The sequence below is a fragment of the Ostrinia furnacalis genome, unplaced genomic scaffold, assembly GCF_004193835.3.
Source record: "Ostrinia furnacalis isolate ACB-3 unplaced genomic scaffold, ASM419383v2 OfSCF4632, whole genome shotgun sequence".
Lineage (NCBI taxonomy): Eukaryota > Metazoa > Arthropoda > Insecta > Lepidoptera > Crambidae > Ostrinia > Ostrinia furnacalis.
In genome coordinates this window covers 17,753-33,900 of record NW_021134871.1, presented here as the reverse complement: position 1 = coordinate 33,900, position 16,148 = coordinate 17,753, and the positions used below count along the sequence as shown (strand labels likewise).

The 16,148-nt window shown below is 41.2% G+C and overlaps 1 protein-coding gene across 1 annotated transcript in view; it reads right to left on the bottom strand.

Annotated features, from left to right (window-relative positions):
- Positions 1 to 16,148, bottom strand: part of LOC114359730 (unconventional myosin-Va-like) — a 67,851-nt gene that overhangs the window by 39,281 nt on the left and 12,422 nt on the right. Inside the window, exons 12-23 of the mRNA XM_028314217.1 lie at positions 13,317 to 13,427; positions 12,763 to 12,853; positions 11,861 to 11,997; positions 9,950 to 10,055; positions 8,629 to 8,741; positions 8,270 to 8,419; positions 7,392 to 7,549; positions 6,165 to 6,354; positions 5,317 to 5,481; positions 3,607 to 3,773; positions 2,054 to 2,192; positions 1,162 to 1,319 (exon numbers count right to left, since the gene is read on the bottom strand). Of these exons, the coding sequence (XP_028170018.1) occupies positions 1,162 to 1,319; positions 2,054 to 2,192; positions 3,607 to 3,773; positions 5,317 to 5,481; positions 6,165 to 6,354; positions 7,392 to 7,549; positions 8,270 to 8,419; positions 8,629 to 8,741; positions 9,950 to 10,055; positions 11,861 to 11,997; positions 12,763 to 12,853; positions 13,317 to 13,427 (1,685 nt within the window). The remainder of the gene's footprint in view (positions 1 to 1,161; positions 1,320 to 2,053; positions 2,193 to 3,606; positions 3,774 to 5,316; positions 5,482 to 6,164; positions 6,355 to 7,391; positions 7,550 to 8,269; positions 8,420 to 8,628; positions 8,742 to 9,949; positions 10,056 to 11,860; positions 11,998 to 12,762; positions 12,854 to 13,316; positions 13,428 to 16,148) is intronic.

The following is a 16,148-nucleotide window of genomic DNA, read 5'->3' as shown; positions in this document are numbered from 1 at the left end:
TATGTGTTTGGGAAAAGGTCATACTTCAAAATGTTGACAAACATCTTGATACATATTGACATTATAGCCTGACCAGGAACATATAAACCCTGGCATAGAGGCGCGTCAATTGCATTTGATAGTGCAACACTGAGTACAGTCGTACCTGTGTTAAATTAATAGGCTAACTTTATGTATCAGGATTCAGGATTACGGGCTAATTTGATAAAAGTCAAAAGTCAAAATTTCTTTATTTGTTTAGACTAATAAATAGTTCTTACAAATCGTCATTTTGCTCTTAAGGAGCCTCTACATGTCTCACAATCTTTTTACCTATAGATATTTTCATAAATTAACGAAAAAATATTATTATAGGTAACCTGGTTTAAATAAATTAAATGAAACCATCAATCGAGTTAGTAGGATTTATTTTATTATTCATCAATAATCAAATTCAGAACTTCAATATTCAACTGCAATGTCTGCTCATGAACGCTTCAAACTCGGTACTTCATTCCCAATTCCATAAAATTCAACACTTAGAAAGTGACAAAAAACTTTAAAATAGGTAGTTGATTTTAGTATTAATGATGAACTTTCTTTATAAAATAAAACGAAGACTTTCAAGACGCCATAGCTCACTTTTTATTTTCTTGCACACGACTGACAGATAGGCAGTGTTGCCAACTTTACATCACAGATTATGCATATTCTAACAGTTGAAACAAACCGCAGCTAATTTTCATAGTGGACTGTACTATACGATAAACATGTCAGTCAATTTGACAACCTTTGTCGAAAACATTATTCAATGAAAATATTGTCCGAACCCTTAGTATTTCTCTTCGACAAATACTTTAACACATTGTGAACCACTTTTCTTTCACGGCTATAAAAAGATTTTAGCAATTTAATTCACAAATTAAATTGCGCACATTTAAAATAAAGTTTGTTTATACTTTGACAGCAATAGACTGACATGCAAGGTGACATGTCAATGAAGTTTTCAGTTACTGTTGCCATTAAAAGAAATTAGTACCATTAGTTTTCCGCAACATGGCGAGGGTTTTTATGTTCCTGGTCAGGCTATACAGAACAAAACTCAAAACAAAACTCGATTCAATAGGTTGATTGACACACAACTAACCAACTTTGAACCCTGCACACATAAGGTACACTCACCGTCTAGCCAGGAACCCTCTCGCTCGCGCCTGTAGTCCCTTCAAAGCAGACATGAGACGGAGATACTTCTTCCTCGCTATGAATCTGCGCACGCAACTTTGAACCCTAACGCAGTATAGGCGTTGGATGTCCGCGCGAATCTTCTCTAAATACGCCACCTGTAGAAAGAAATAGTTTTAAAGCTAATTCTATACAGAATGATATTTTTTTTCTTGAATAAAAAGTATTGATTCTACAGTTTAAAAGGTCATAGCAGACTTATCAACTCGGGAAGGGATCAAGCGATTCGGTGGCTTTTCGTGAGCTGCCAGCGCCTTTCGCGAGCTGTCAACCGCGAGACGAGGCGTTTACGTTACGGTGCGGATCAGTTTGCGTTTCGTACAAAGAATACTGACCGCCTCGAGTTGATACGGTTACGATTCCTTTCCGGGTTGATAAGTGGGCTACGTCTATTAATCTTCCTGCGTGCAGTTTTTTGAGCACGCAGCTCAGAGCACGAAATCATGTGCTTCATCGACTCAAAAAACTGCAAAAAATAGGTCCTGCAAAAAAAAACAGGTTGTCTCCGTGGTAGCAAGCCCTTACTGTTGAGGTAAAATGGTTCAGATTTCGGAGGTCAATGAGGGCTATCGTTTTTATACTTAACAGTTGGCACCCCTGGCGATTGACAGGACCTTACTCTACAGTGGCGCCATCTTGATGAGTGCAAATGCGATAGTCCTCCTACCACTGTAGAGTAAGGTCCTGTCACTTGCTAGTAGCGAAGACAGTGGCACCAACTGGTGAGCGCTAAATTCCAACAGCGAACTGCTATATGCTGAAGTTGATGTTTGCCCCATCTTAATTTAGAACCCAACACCTTCGATCCAAAAGTTCCCCCCAACAAGTTTACCTGGCCAGCCCTGAAGAATATCTTGGTAGCCCCGAACTGGTATTTGTCGGGGTCTTTCAGATGTTTTGCTAGTATCTTGCTGCACGTCGCCTTGATGTTGCGCCGGTCGATGTCCTTGTGGGGACAGAGAAGACGGTACCTGGAATGGGTATTTGAGTCAGTTAATATAGCCAAGTACGATTCGGACTCTGAATGGTTCCGTACTAAAGTCCGGTCGCCGAGCACGTAGAATTTCGTCCAATGACCCCAAGCTACCCATCCTTATCGCGACGGGCGGCCGCGGTGAGTGTGCGAATTTGGGGTCATTGGACGAAATTCTACGTGCTCGGCGACCGGGCTTTACACAAGATTAAACATAGACGTTGATTACATTCTATCTATTCATCATCATAAGTTAATTTAGTCTTTACTGCAGGAGCACAACCCTCTCTAATTTACCAAATGCTATTTTATTCGAAAATATACATTTTCTCTGATGTGTACATGACTGTTCAGACGGCCACAGTGTTAACTATCAATTTCCGTTTGCGCTCTCGCTCTCATTAAATGGTGATTCTTTGCGACAGAACGAGACGACATGACCGACAATGGGCAGTTAACACTGTTGCCGATNTATTCAAGTTCTGAATTTGATTATTGATGAATAATAAAATAAATTCTACTAGCTCGATTGATGGTTTCATTTAATTTATTTAAATCAGGTTACCTATAATAATATTTTTTCGTTAATTTATGAAAATATCAAATTGGCCCGTAATCCTGAATCCTGATACATAAAGTTAGCCTATTAATTTAACACAGGTACGACTGTACTCAGTGTTGCACTATCAAATGCAATTGACGCGCCTCTATGCCAGGGTTTTTATGTTCCTGGTCAGGCTATACCTACTCAACTACATAACACGTGTAAATTAGCCTTTATCGTAGGTACACACGGCCACACTGTTAACTATCCATTTCTGTGTTTGCTCTCGCTCTCACTCATCAAATGGTGATTCTTTGCAATAAATAGAACGAGACGACATGACAGGCAATGAAAAGTTAACACTGTTGCCGATGGTACAGTCGCGGAATGAAAAGGTTCGTCACCTTAGTGTCGGTTTTCGCTTGCACTAGGTACTGTAAGAGTCAAACCTGCCAACATAACAGTACAAGAAACAGTGCTGCTAACATTTAAATAAATATGACGTTTGCTAACGAATAAATAAGGTTTTGCTTGTTTATTTTTCTATCCCATCAGTGCAATGCAATGATGACATTGACCAATTGACAATAGTTTTTTTTTATTTAAAAGAAATAATAATGGCAGGTTGAACCAACAAGAAGGTTTTAGTTTATCAATCATAATAATCTTCTTGACAAGATAAATCGTCAAACAACTTTGATCTGAATAATTTTGAACTTTACTGGCGATCAGTTAAAGATTATTTTCTCTAACTCGAGATTATTCTGTAACATAGTTTCAAAAGGTAATATGTGCTCGCGAGTCGTTGAAAGAATCAATTTGAAAACTGACGAACCTTTTCATTCCGTGACTGTACATAAGAGTATACTGACCAGTGAGCTCCTTCTTGAGCTCTTCGCTGAGCTCCTTGTCCAGGCTGTCTATCTGCGCGGTGAGGTCAGCCGGCGCCGCCTCCATAGGCTCGTCTTTCGCGGCCTCGGGCTCAGGCACAGTGGGCTCGGCCTTGGCTTCTGGCTTGACGCCCTCGCCGTTCTCCTGTGGCAATAATAAACCATGAGATCTACGCATTATGGAATGGAACCTGTGAAGTGAATGAGACTGAAAGATTGTTCGTTAGTTGACAAAACACAATGTTAACAGCAATGGTGTGTTCCGGCAGTTAGAGGTAAGATAGCCGGTTCCTCCATGGTTGAGGATTCCGGGTGAAGCTCGTTATTACAAAATTTTGACTTCATGTAATTTTTTTTAGAAAATATGCTTCTAAAACTTTTTCTTTATAAAATCACAAAATCTAATATTTCTTCGAAACTAAGCAAATACAACTACTAGTTCCTTCATCAATTTTATACATAATAGTAATATCTAACGATTGAATTATTAAAAAATTGATGTCCGCTTCTAAGGCATAATAAAACACTGTGCTTTGGCCTGATCATCACTTACCATCAGGTGAGATACAGGCTAAGTTCCTTATTGTGGATAAAAAAAAGCACACGATAGCTCGGTTTTGTGCTGATTGTTAAAAATGTAATAAATCTTTTCCACAGACAAACGCTGTAAGCAAAATGACGATCGCTATGGCAACTGCCTAAAACATTCGGCTGTTTTCGGCGTGGACACGTTTGCTATAGATGACCTACACTGAACTGCCCTACCAAATTCATTGATACGGGGGCGTTACCATCGTTCAACTCTTTCCAACTAGGCAAAAATCGGAACCAGCGATCCGGTATTGACGGTGGCGCCCCCCTGTTAATGTCTTGGGTGGGACAGTTCGTTGTAGTTTATTTTTATCTCAAAGGTGACGTGTTTCATTATTTTTCTTAGCATTGACAGCTGTTACCCAATACCCTGTTGATAATTTGTAAAATAGGAGGCGAGAAATACAGCACTTATTGTAATACAGTCCACCATTTCTATTTCTTCTATAGTCTGGTCCGTGAGCACGTAGAATTTTGTCCAATGACCCCAAGCTACCCATCCTTATCGCTCGCGCGTAATTATGTTGCTATCGCGCTCGCACACTCACTCCAGGTGCCAGTCGCGACAGCAATATAATTACGCGCGAGCGATAAGGATGGGTAGCTAAGGGTCATTGGACAAAATTCTACGTGCTCACGGACCGGGCTTTACTAATATTCGTTAGGACCCTAACACCTACCGTGGAAAGTACCTGAAAAACACTATTTCACTCTGAAATAGTAAGACACGGGTCTTAACTCATTAATAAACGTCGCGTTAAGACCCATGTCTTACTATATTAGTTGAAATGGAACGCGAAAGTTTAAAATCTTATACTATTTCACTCCGTTCGTTCGTTCGTTTCAGCCAAATGACGTCCACTGCTGGACAAAGGCCTCCCCCAAGGTTTTCCACAATGAACGGTCCTGCGCTGCCCGCATCCAGGCTCTTCCCGCGACCTTTACCAGATCGTCGGTCCACCTAGTAGGAGGCCTGCCCATGCTACGTCTTCCAGCCCGTGGTCGCCACTCGAGAACTTTCCTGCTTCGAAGGTTCCTGCGTTTTCTGCCTGCTTTNGCCTGCTTGAACTTTCACTCTGTAAAACCTCAAACATTACCTTGGGTTGTTCGTCTTCAACGCCCTCCATAGGTTGCTCGCTGGCCCCTGCCGGCTCGTTGGTGTCCGCCACTTTGTCCTTATCGTCTTCGGTAACCTCCTCCCCTCTATCTCGCTTCTCCTTGTTTTCCCTCTCTTTCCTTTCGCGGTCTTGCCTCTCTCTCTCCTGTGGACACAAACATTAAATTATGCTAATAATCTCGTGACAAAATAACTTTGGACTCTAGTTATTTATTAGGCCATTATAAATTGTTGAATTTCTGCCTTGAATTTTGAAGTCTTTGTCTTTATGTTAACAAACAATAAGATTCATAATAAAATTGAGGTTTGTGGTAAGGTTTCTACAACCAATGTGTGTTACCAGTGATAACTTATGGCTCGGAAACGTGGCCTCTCACTATAGGCCTTATACAGAAGCTCAAAGTTGCACAGCGTGCTATGGAGAGGGCTATGCTTGGTGTTTCTTTGCGAGCTCGAATCAGAAATGAGGAGATCCGTAAACGAACTAAAGTCGCTGACATAGCCCGACGGATTAGCAAGCTGAAGTGGCAATGGGCAGGGCACATAGTAGGTACGCAGAACTGACGGCCGATGGGGCAGCAAGGTTCTGGAGTGGAGGCCGCGTACCGGAAAACGCGGCGTGGGACATCCACCTACAAGGTGGACCGACGACATCGTAAAGGTAGCAGGGAAGCGCTGGACGCAGGGCGCTACCAATCGATCAACATGGAAAGTATTGGGGGACGCCTATGTTCAACAGTGGACGTCCTATGGCTGAGATGATGATGATGATTGTGGTAAGGTTTATATGATGACGACTAATAATGAATCTAAAAATAAATTATTTACCTCTTTCCTCTTCCTCTGCCTCTCTTCTCGCTCTTTCTTTTCCCTCTCGAGTCGTTCCTTCTCTTTCCTCTCGGCTTCCTCTTTCTGCTTCTGCAATTCCGCCTCTATGGCTTTCTTCTGCTCTATGACCTCTTCTACAGGAATCTCCAGCCTTTTACGGACCGTCTTAGTCTTAGTTAGCATGTTGTATCTGAAATAAAATAAATATAACATTATGATTTATGACTAACTTCATTTTTTTTTTGTTTTTTTGAACAACAAACAATTACACTTATAAATCTACAGGGTGTTAGGTAAATGGGTATATGAGCCGACACTAGCCCATGTTAACATGGTCATATAAATGGTATGGCGAAGTCAGAAAATTGATATCTTAATTTTAATTATTTTAATTTTCATACAAATCGGATTTTATAAAAAATATTTTGTATGAAAATTAAAAAAATTAAAATGATAATATCAAATTTCTGACTTCACCATACCATTTATATGCCCATGTTAACATGGGCTAGTGTCGGCTCATATACCCATTTACCTAACACCCTGTATATAAGAAAAAATGAATTGATGTTCGTTAGTCTGATTAAAACTCGAGAACGGCTGGGCCGATTGAGCTGATTTTGGCGTTAAAATGTTTGTCGTAGTCCAGGGTAGGTGTAAACGGTGGGCAAATAAGGAAATATTTGCTAATTTATTGCCTTTAAGGCGGAACAGAGTTTGCCGGGTCAGCTAGTTAGTATAAAACATGGACTTAGAACACACATTAAGATAAGAGTAAGACTTATGCCCGTGTGCACCATCAATACCTAATTTTTAAGTGACCCCTATGTAAATAAAATTCGTGTTAATTGTTACTATAGGGGTCACTTAAAAATTAGGGATCAATGGCGAAAACGGGCACTAGTTTCATAACTTTTGTTTTTTAGTTTATTGCGCACGCGTCCTCAGATTAAGAACTTTCATTAACAAATAATATAGTTGTAATGAATTTCATTTCTCTTACTTGTTTGATAATTCAGATTTATAGCTTAGTTCAGCGTAAGGTATGTTAAGATTCGGTCTCTATGACAGATAGACAGACTTTACTATGTCATAAATATTATTTATGACATCACATTAAGCATAGACGCAGACCACCGACTTTTAGTCGCGTGTGCGCACTTGCATACATCTCAATACCGATTAACAGCCCGACCCAACTATCGGCTTATAACTGATCCAACTCACTTGTCATATCCGAAGTTGACCTTATAGCTGATGTTCTTTGTTAGCACGTGCGGGAACAGAGGCTTGTCTCCCAGCGCCTCCTTCTCAAACTCGTAAGCAACACCCTGGTCCACACCGTTGATGGCGAAGGAAATCTTGCATGGGGACGACTCCAGATCCTGGTGGGGAAAGAAATATAGATATTTAGAATTAGATGACGGCCGTGTGGTGACGGCAGAGTAGAATACATTTGTCACCAACCCCTACTCTTCTCGCGGTTGTCGTAAGAGGCGACTTAGGGACTACCCATCAAACAGAGAACGGGCAGCAGCGCTCTCTGAAAAACATCAATCTTTTAAACTGCGATCTCCAACCCGCCTGCCAAGCGTGGGGATTATGGCATAACCCTCCACTATAGTGGAGAAGGCTCTTAGTCCAGCAGTGGACTGTAAAGGGCTGTTGATGATGATGACACAGCTCGGCCGATGGGGCAGCAAGGTTCTGGAGTGGAGGCCGCGTAACGGAAAACGCAGCGTGGGACGTACACCCACAAGGTGGACCAACGACATCATAAAGGTAGCAGGAAGACGCTGGACGCAGGCCGCCACCAACCGGCCATTGTGGAAATCATTGGGGGAGGTCTATGTTCAGCAGTGGACGTCATATGGCTGAGATGATGACACAGCTCGCCTTACCAACACTTTTGTACAACATAGAAGCTCAAAATGACAATGGCAGTTTGGCACCTCACGCACGTCANGTGGACGTCCCACGCTGCGTTTTTCGGTACGCGGTCTCCATTCCAGAACCTTTCTGTGACGCTGGAGTCACTGTGACGCTGGAGTCACTGTGACGCTGTGACACTGTGACGCTGGAGTCACTGTGACACTGTTGTCTCACCTGAGCTGGTGCACCGCCCGCGCCGGGTCGAAGCGGAAGGCTTCCTTCGTGTCGTTGGGCTTGATGCAGCGCACGTAATGCGGCGTGGTGGCAGACAGGGTTGCCATGAGGCGGACAGCGAGGGAACGGCGAGCCCGCTGTCTGCTGGACTGTGANTGCGCGCCGTCATAATATCTTATCAATGACTTTAGACGACAAATGTATGGGCTTATCGCATAAAATCGATAAAATGGTGCGGTAAAAGCTTATTGCGTCGCACATCCTAGGCTTACAAGTGAGATGCAGGCCAAGAGCTTTCTCGTTATGGATAAAATATATTCTCTTCGCCCTACAGATACATATTATGTCGTAAACTTACCAAGTAGGCGCCGACGACGTCTTTCTCAGACAATTCAGCGCCGTAGGGCTCAAAGGTGCCGCCGCACACGCGCCGCCCGCTGCTCTCTAGTGCCCAACTTTGCGCGTCCGCGCCTGCAAACGATACACAATTACACTTACATCTTACTCCTAAAAAAGTCCACCGGCTGCTTTTTTTTATCGTCAGGAAAATACATTGATTTGTATATCCACCAGCCGCGAGGGCAGCTAGTGGGTTATGTGGGGTTCTCCCTGCGGGCTATTGTGGTTAACCCACTCCAGCGCTAAAATGATTGCCTTATTGGAGCGATGAAAGCCCTCATTGGAGGGGTTAGCATAAATACTAATTATACATTATTTACGCAATACATTTTATTAATACTTTCAACATTTGGGACATCATATCAGTCGGTGATGATGTGGTCGAAGAAATTTATCCACCTTTGTCAGCCTCTTATTTATTACACGAACTATCACTTATAATAAGACAAGTAATAAGTGCGAGATAAGCAAGTGAAGTGGTTAGATTAAACCAGTCCACTACATTTACCAAGATAAACTCATATTATCTAACGTGTAATTCCGCTTGCGATCTCACAAACCATAGGATGTATGAGAGTAAATACGAAATATTAATCTACCTGCACTTTTGGCTCACAACTCAACAGTGAATCGTGCGCTATGATATCAGCACAGGAATACCCTAATGCATTAAATTCTCGTGGCTGACAACAGCTTGCACACCATCGAACAATTTAAGAGAAAACCAAGTTACAGCTGTGATAAAAGTAAGGTACAGACAGCGGCATTATCAATGTCATAATTTTTTTCGCTTTTCAAAAGTCCCTGTGAAACCATACTACCTACAAGCTCCAGGACAATCATGTGGGCCAATACTGATAAGAAACAGTGTAAGAACTACAGAGATTGTTATAAACGTCTATTTCAAAGGTTTACAAAAGTTATAATGCAATAAGTGCGATTTTGCATTAAAATATTACATAAATAGTAGTGTGAGTTTACATCAAACGTCGTCTAGTAGCTCACTAGTGAGGACGTTTGATGTAAACTCACACTAAGCCCTCTGATGTAAAGCCTGGTCCGTGAGCACGTAGAATTTTGTCTAATGACCCCAAGCTACCCATCCTTATCGCTCGCGCGTAATTATATTGCTGTCGCGACTGTGCGACGGGCGCCCGCAGTGAGTGTGCGAGTGCGACAGCAACATAATTACGCGCGAGCGATAAGGATGGGTAGCTTGGGGTCATTGGACAAAATTCTACGTGCTCACGGACCAGGCTTTACTGTTAAATGTGCCTTACCAAGATGCAACGAGGAGTCTTCAGTGGACCAGCCGACTCGGAGCCCCGTGCCGGGCGCGTCTTTGTCCGGCTCCGCTATTGTTGGCAGTTTATCACCGACACGCACCTGTAACAATCGTTTTCATTCTATTTAACTTACTGTACGCGATGGTACAAGATATGTGTTGTAGTTGTCTTGATATAAGGAAACTCTTGATTATTTATTTAAGATAATTACAATATAAATCTTGACAATTGTGTGCACACTAATTAATAGGTTGAGAATTTGTGTAGAACTGATCGGCGAATGCTTCAAGTTAATAAAATTAAATATTGCAGCGTTTGCATGACCTACATAATTACTCGTGACTTATTATACTTTGTACACTTACGACTTACACGTAACTCATAACGCAGACTTACCCGTTAAGACTATTATAAATCGGGTTTTGATTTGATTTGAAAAGCTTAATGCTTTAATTACGAAATATTTCTTTAGAGGAGATGCAATGTTATTCCGCTTGCGATCTCACAAGCCATGTAGGTGCATGAGAGTAAATACGAAATATTGATCTACCTGCATTTTCGGCTCACAATTCAATAGTGAATCGCGAGCTTCTTATTACAATACAGGAATTAATTAATATGCATTATTGAATTGCTTTGAATTACTTACTACTTATCCTTATCTGTATTATTTTGAAACATGAAAGTAATCTGCTATGCAATCACTTATCTGCATTGAAAAATAGTGATGGCGGTACAATCTGAAGTGCGCCAATGTGCAGACGCGCCTCCACTCTGAATGAGGCCACGGGCGGCACCCGTGCAACTTTTGACGTTGGCCCTAATGGCACAGGTACACTATGCGCGGAGTTCATCGATATGTAGTGTAAACACGCATTTCAGTTCGTTTCGCCGTGCGTATTCGATCAACTAAAGTACGGCCAACGAGAAGCGATACCAAATGTAAACAAACCCAATGTCATGGTCATTTGGAATAGCAGGGTTTTGATTTTGACATATTTTGGCGGGAGAACGAGACATTAGAAAGAAAGAAAGTATTTATTTGATGCATTACATTACGAAAAATATAGATGACCCACGCTGAACTGTCCCACCAAACTCAATGACAGGGGGGCGCTACCATCGTTCAACTATATGGTTTCCAACATGGCAAAAATCGAAACCAGCGATCCGATATTGACGGTGGCGCCCCACTGTCAATGTCATGGATAGGACAGTTCAGTATTTTGGAACTATACATAAGATAGATTGTCAGTTCGACAGTCGAATCGACCTTTTGTATCGCTGCTAGTTGGCTGTGCCATACACACATAGTGTAACTGCGCTATAATAATGATTTTATAGCCTGACCAGGAACATAAAAACCCTGGCATAGAGGCGCGTCAATTGCATTTGATAGTGCAACACTGAGTACAGTCGTACCTGTGTTAAATTAATAGGCTAACTTTATGTATCAGGATTCTGGATTACGGGCTAATTTGATATTTTCATAAATTTACGAAAAAATATTATTATAGGTAACCTGGTTTAAATAAATTAAATGAAACCATCAATCGAGTTAGTAGGATTTATTTTATTATTCGTCAATAATCAAATTCAGAACTTGAATATTCAACTGCAATGTCTGCTCATGAACGCTTCAAACTCGGTACTTCTTTCCCAATTCCATAAAATTCAACACTTAGAAAGTGACAAAAAACTTTAAAATAGGTAGTTGAAACAAACCACAGCTAATTTTCATAGTGGACTGTACTATACGATAAACATGTCAGTCAATTTGACAACCTTTGTCGGAAACATTATTCAATGAAAATATTGTCCGAACCCTTAGTATTTCTCTTCGACAAATACTTTAACACATTGTGAACCACTTTTCTTTCACGACTATAAAAATATTTTANATACCTCGTAGTAGACGCGTCCCGTGCTGACGCCGTGGCTCGCGCGCGCGCCGGCCCAGGCGTGGGCGAAGGCTCCCTCGCTCAGCGGCGTCACCGCGTTCAGGCCCGGCAGCTCCAGATACTGGTTCAGATCGCTGTCGTCTGTGGAAGAATAATCATTGTAAATCTCTATGGATTTCTATTGAAGACTTGGCTGATTGGCGAATGCCTTTGCCTTTTCCTTCAAGAGGAAACAAAATAGACTAAGAGCTGGTGAACGCCAGACCTACGTCATTTTATAAAAGCTGAAAGTTTGTCAGCATATGCTCCCAATATAGGATAGAATTTTGGTGAATCATGAAGTTTGGGTCATCGTGGCTTTGGTAGCTAGCTATCCTATAAAACTGTCTGACAAAGAGTTGGAACTGTCAAAACTGTCTGCTCTTCCAATGACGGCTATCGTTTTTATACCTAACAGTTGGCACCCCTGGCGATTGACAGGACCTTACTCTACAGTGGCGCCATCTTGATGAGTGCAAATGCGATAGTCCTCCTACCACTTTAGCGCTCACCAGTTGGTGCCACTGTTTTCGCTACTAGCAAGTGACAGGACCTTACTCTACAGTGGCGCTAACTGGTGAGCGCTAAAACGATAGCCCTCATTGAGCTACTCAATTCGCTAATAAATTTTAATAACGATTAAATGTGTTCTATCTGGCATAGTCTTAAGCCAAACTTGGCATGGGCAAAATATACATGTTATTGAATTTACAATTACAAATGATTCGCAATTTCAAAACTGTGAATCCACATACATGACGCGGGCAGCGGAGGGCCAGACATTGTAGAAATCCTTAGGGTCTTTGCTCATCAGTGCACATCCGTGTAGAAACGAACGAAAGAAAGAATGTATGGATAAATACTTACACCAAGATAAAGTGATTTTATCGTCGTCCAACTCTGGTTCAGGAATCCTAACTTCGGTAGAAGTTTCCTTCTTCGGTTTTATAACATCAGTCTGTAAAAAATACATTAATATAAATTATTAAAGGTATTCGATAAAATATTCGAGCCGTTAACGCAAGTTCTATAAACCCCACGAAACTTGGTAAATCAAATTAAAGTGGTCCTTCGAGCCGGATCAATTGAATTGAACGAAAAAATTGTTGACACTACCATAACAGGATAAGGTTTTAAGTTAACTCTTAACCAGGCATTGTTTAAATAGATCCCACATCAATTTGAACTTTATGCTGTGTAGATAGATACTGTTGAAAACAAATAAACATATTTTCCTGAGCCATATACAACTGGAAACATAGAATTTTCGGATAGATCCAGTTTATTATGTAACTTATTAATGGTATCGTTTGAAAGAGCCTGTGAAGCACTTTCAGGAACAGTAACCAGTTTTTCGATATCTTGTATTGTTTAGAAATAATTGAGTGAGATCACTTATCGTTTCCACCCTGTATGTATACCTCGACAGGCGGCGTCAAGACCTCGTTGATGACCTCGACGGACTTGTAGAAGTTGCTCCAGCGGTTCTTCTTCTCTTGCTTTCGCTTGTGGCGCTGCAGGCGCACCGGGTCCTGTGGATGACAACAGTTGTTAGCAGTGATTCGCCGAGTTATTTGGCGAATTATTTTCGTTGCGATGAGCGGTTGCCAAACGCTGGATCCACGCAGCACTGGCGCGGTGCCAACGCATAGCTTTTTTTATGGAAAAGGACGTAACAGCGGGGTGGGTATGACTGTGTACGATGCACTTGCCGTGTCGCGTAACGCCGCGCTCGTCGCTTCCTTAGGAAACCGCGTAAAACGTGTTGGTGTTTGCCTATGTGTATAAATATTTTCTCCTATCTATCAGGCACATAGTACGCAGAACCGACGGGCGATGGGGCAGCAAGATTCTGTAGAGTAGGCCACGTAAGGTAAGCGCACCAGTCATGTTTGATATACCGGTGGTATTAAACAGCATTTATCTTTCATAATAAAATTAGGAATCTGTCTCAAAAACTAGGACGTTTTTATTCCAGTTATGAATGCCCAGTCTTGGTCAGTGGGTCCAATGATGATTCAGAGCCTCACTGTAGGTAGTCTGATGCTCGGGTCTTCTAAATGTGTGATGGAAGATGCAGTGAAATCAGGTTCTTGCACCAAAGAACTAAGTGACCAAGAAAAATAAAATTCACATATCAATAAATGTTTTTAATAAAACCTATCCCCCTTATTAATAAAAAGTTACACCTAGGATGAACTCTGGATTAAAATGATTTTTCCATACTAAATGACAGTTTAAGCCAGAGTTCAACTAGGGTGTAACTTTTATTAATAAGGGGTATAAGTTGGTAATCAGAATCAGATTCCGTACTTTTCTGCATGGCCTCCATGTATTCCATAGCCAGTCCAAACCGACGCAGGCAGTATTTTCTCTCAGGAGCCATAACTGTTACAAAAAAAAAGAACAGAGTAAAAAAAGTAGGGTAAAATAGTGTTTCAAACGCAAAAGTTTTATATAGCAATTTATGTTATAAATAGCTTGACAATAATATCTTACATTGAAAATAAATAACAAAATTTTAAATAAACAACTTGAAAAAATCAAACTGCCTATGGCGGGTTCGGGTCCCGCCTTAGGCAGTTCGATTTTTTCAAGTTGTTTATTTACAATTTAGTTTCTATTCGCTAAGGGCTGGTTTTTCAATCGATGGATAACTTTTAACTGAGGAATAAGTTTGGCAAGTCATTGACAGTTTCAGTATGGGAATTGTGTCAACATAACAAGTTTATTCTTCAGATAAAAGTTAACTGACGATTGAAAAATCGACCCTAATAAAATGTAATAACGATAAATAATAAACTCGTATTACCAAATCTTAGTACATTAATAACAACTCACCTGTCTAAAGAAATGTTAAAAGAAATCTTCGAAAAAACACCGTTTAGCAAATGGGCGACACTTAAGGCCATGATTTCCCAAATTGTCGATATTTGACCGATTTTGTTTGCAGATAGCTTCTAAATGAAAAGATATTTTAGCAAACAAAAAATTGTACGAGTAAGTTAATGTCTTTAACTAGGGCGACAACTTTTCCAAAACACGATATTGCATAGTTTGTCCGATAAAAAAAAATTCTAAAGAAGTACGTCGACGGCTTTTTTGTTTTACTCTCATATATTCATTTTTAACATTTTACACTTAAAATATATACTAATAGATAGGACTTTGTATTTTCTAGGTCGACAACTTTTCAAACTTTTGTTATTGCGTCTTATTTAGTTACTATGTTGAAAAAATGTGAAAAAATCGGCCATGACGGCTTGGACAATCTTAATCAGTCGCGCGGTGGCGCTTACGGAGGACGGACGCGTGTCAGTTTTATTCCTGTGACAGTTCGCGACTTGTCAATATTTTTGACAAAATCGCCTCTGTCTGGCGGGTGGCGAGTCACAGTATAATAATATCAGTATTACTGGAGAAAGCTAAGAATTTTCAATCATGNATATTTTCTACTTTGCCGAACTTTAGCGCGAGAACGGTTTGTCCAAAACATATGAATTTGGTCTTATTCAATGCAGGAATAAGTGCCCTTTAACCGTCATGAAGACCACTTTTCGATAGGGTAAGCCCTTTACGCGGTATAACCGGAAAACCGAAAAAACGCCCCTTTCAGGGGCCCCCACCACTTAAGCACAACTCCGTCGAAGTCGAAAACTTAGGAGAGTCTTAATGGGCAACCAATGAAGCCATTAAAGCAAAAAAATCTTTTGTAGGAATTATTTCCGATTTAATCAATTTTTGTGTTTAATTCTACTGGCCTACCAACCCGCCTGCCAAGCGTGGGGATTATGGCATAACCCTCCACTATAGTGGAGGAGGCTCTTAGTCCAGCTGTGGACTATAAAGGGCTGTTGATAATGATGATGCTCGGCCGATGGGGCAGCAAGGTTCTGGAGTGGAGGCCGCGTAACAGAAAACGCAGCGCGGGACGGCCACCCACAAATTGGACCGACGACATAGTAAAGGTAGCAGGAAGACGCTGAACGCAGGCCGCCACCAACCGGCCATTGTGGAAATCATTGGGGGAGGCCCATGTTCAGCAGTGGACGTCATATGGCTGAAATGGCTGAGATGATGACACAGCTCGCCTTACCAACACTGATACAACATAGAACCTCAAAATGACACTAAAACTGGGATTTTGTTTCTAAAAAGAAAATGCGCATTAAGTTTTGGGATTACTTTGGGATACTCAACCATGAATGCCAATGTTTTCTGGCCATATAAAAGTCGAATACTAGTTAATAATA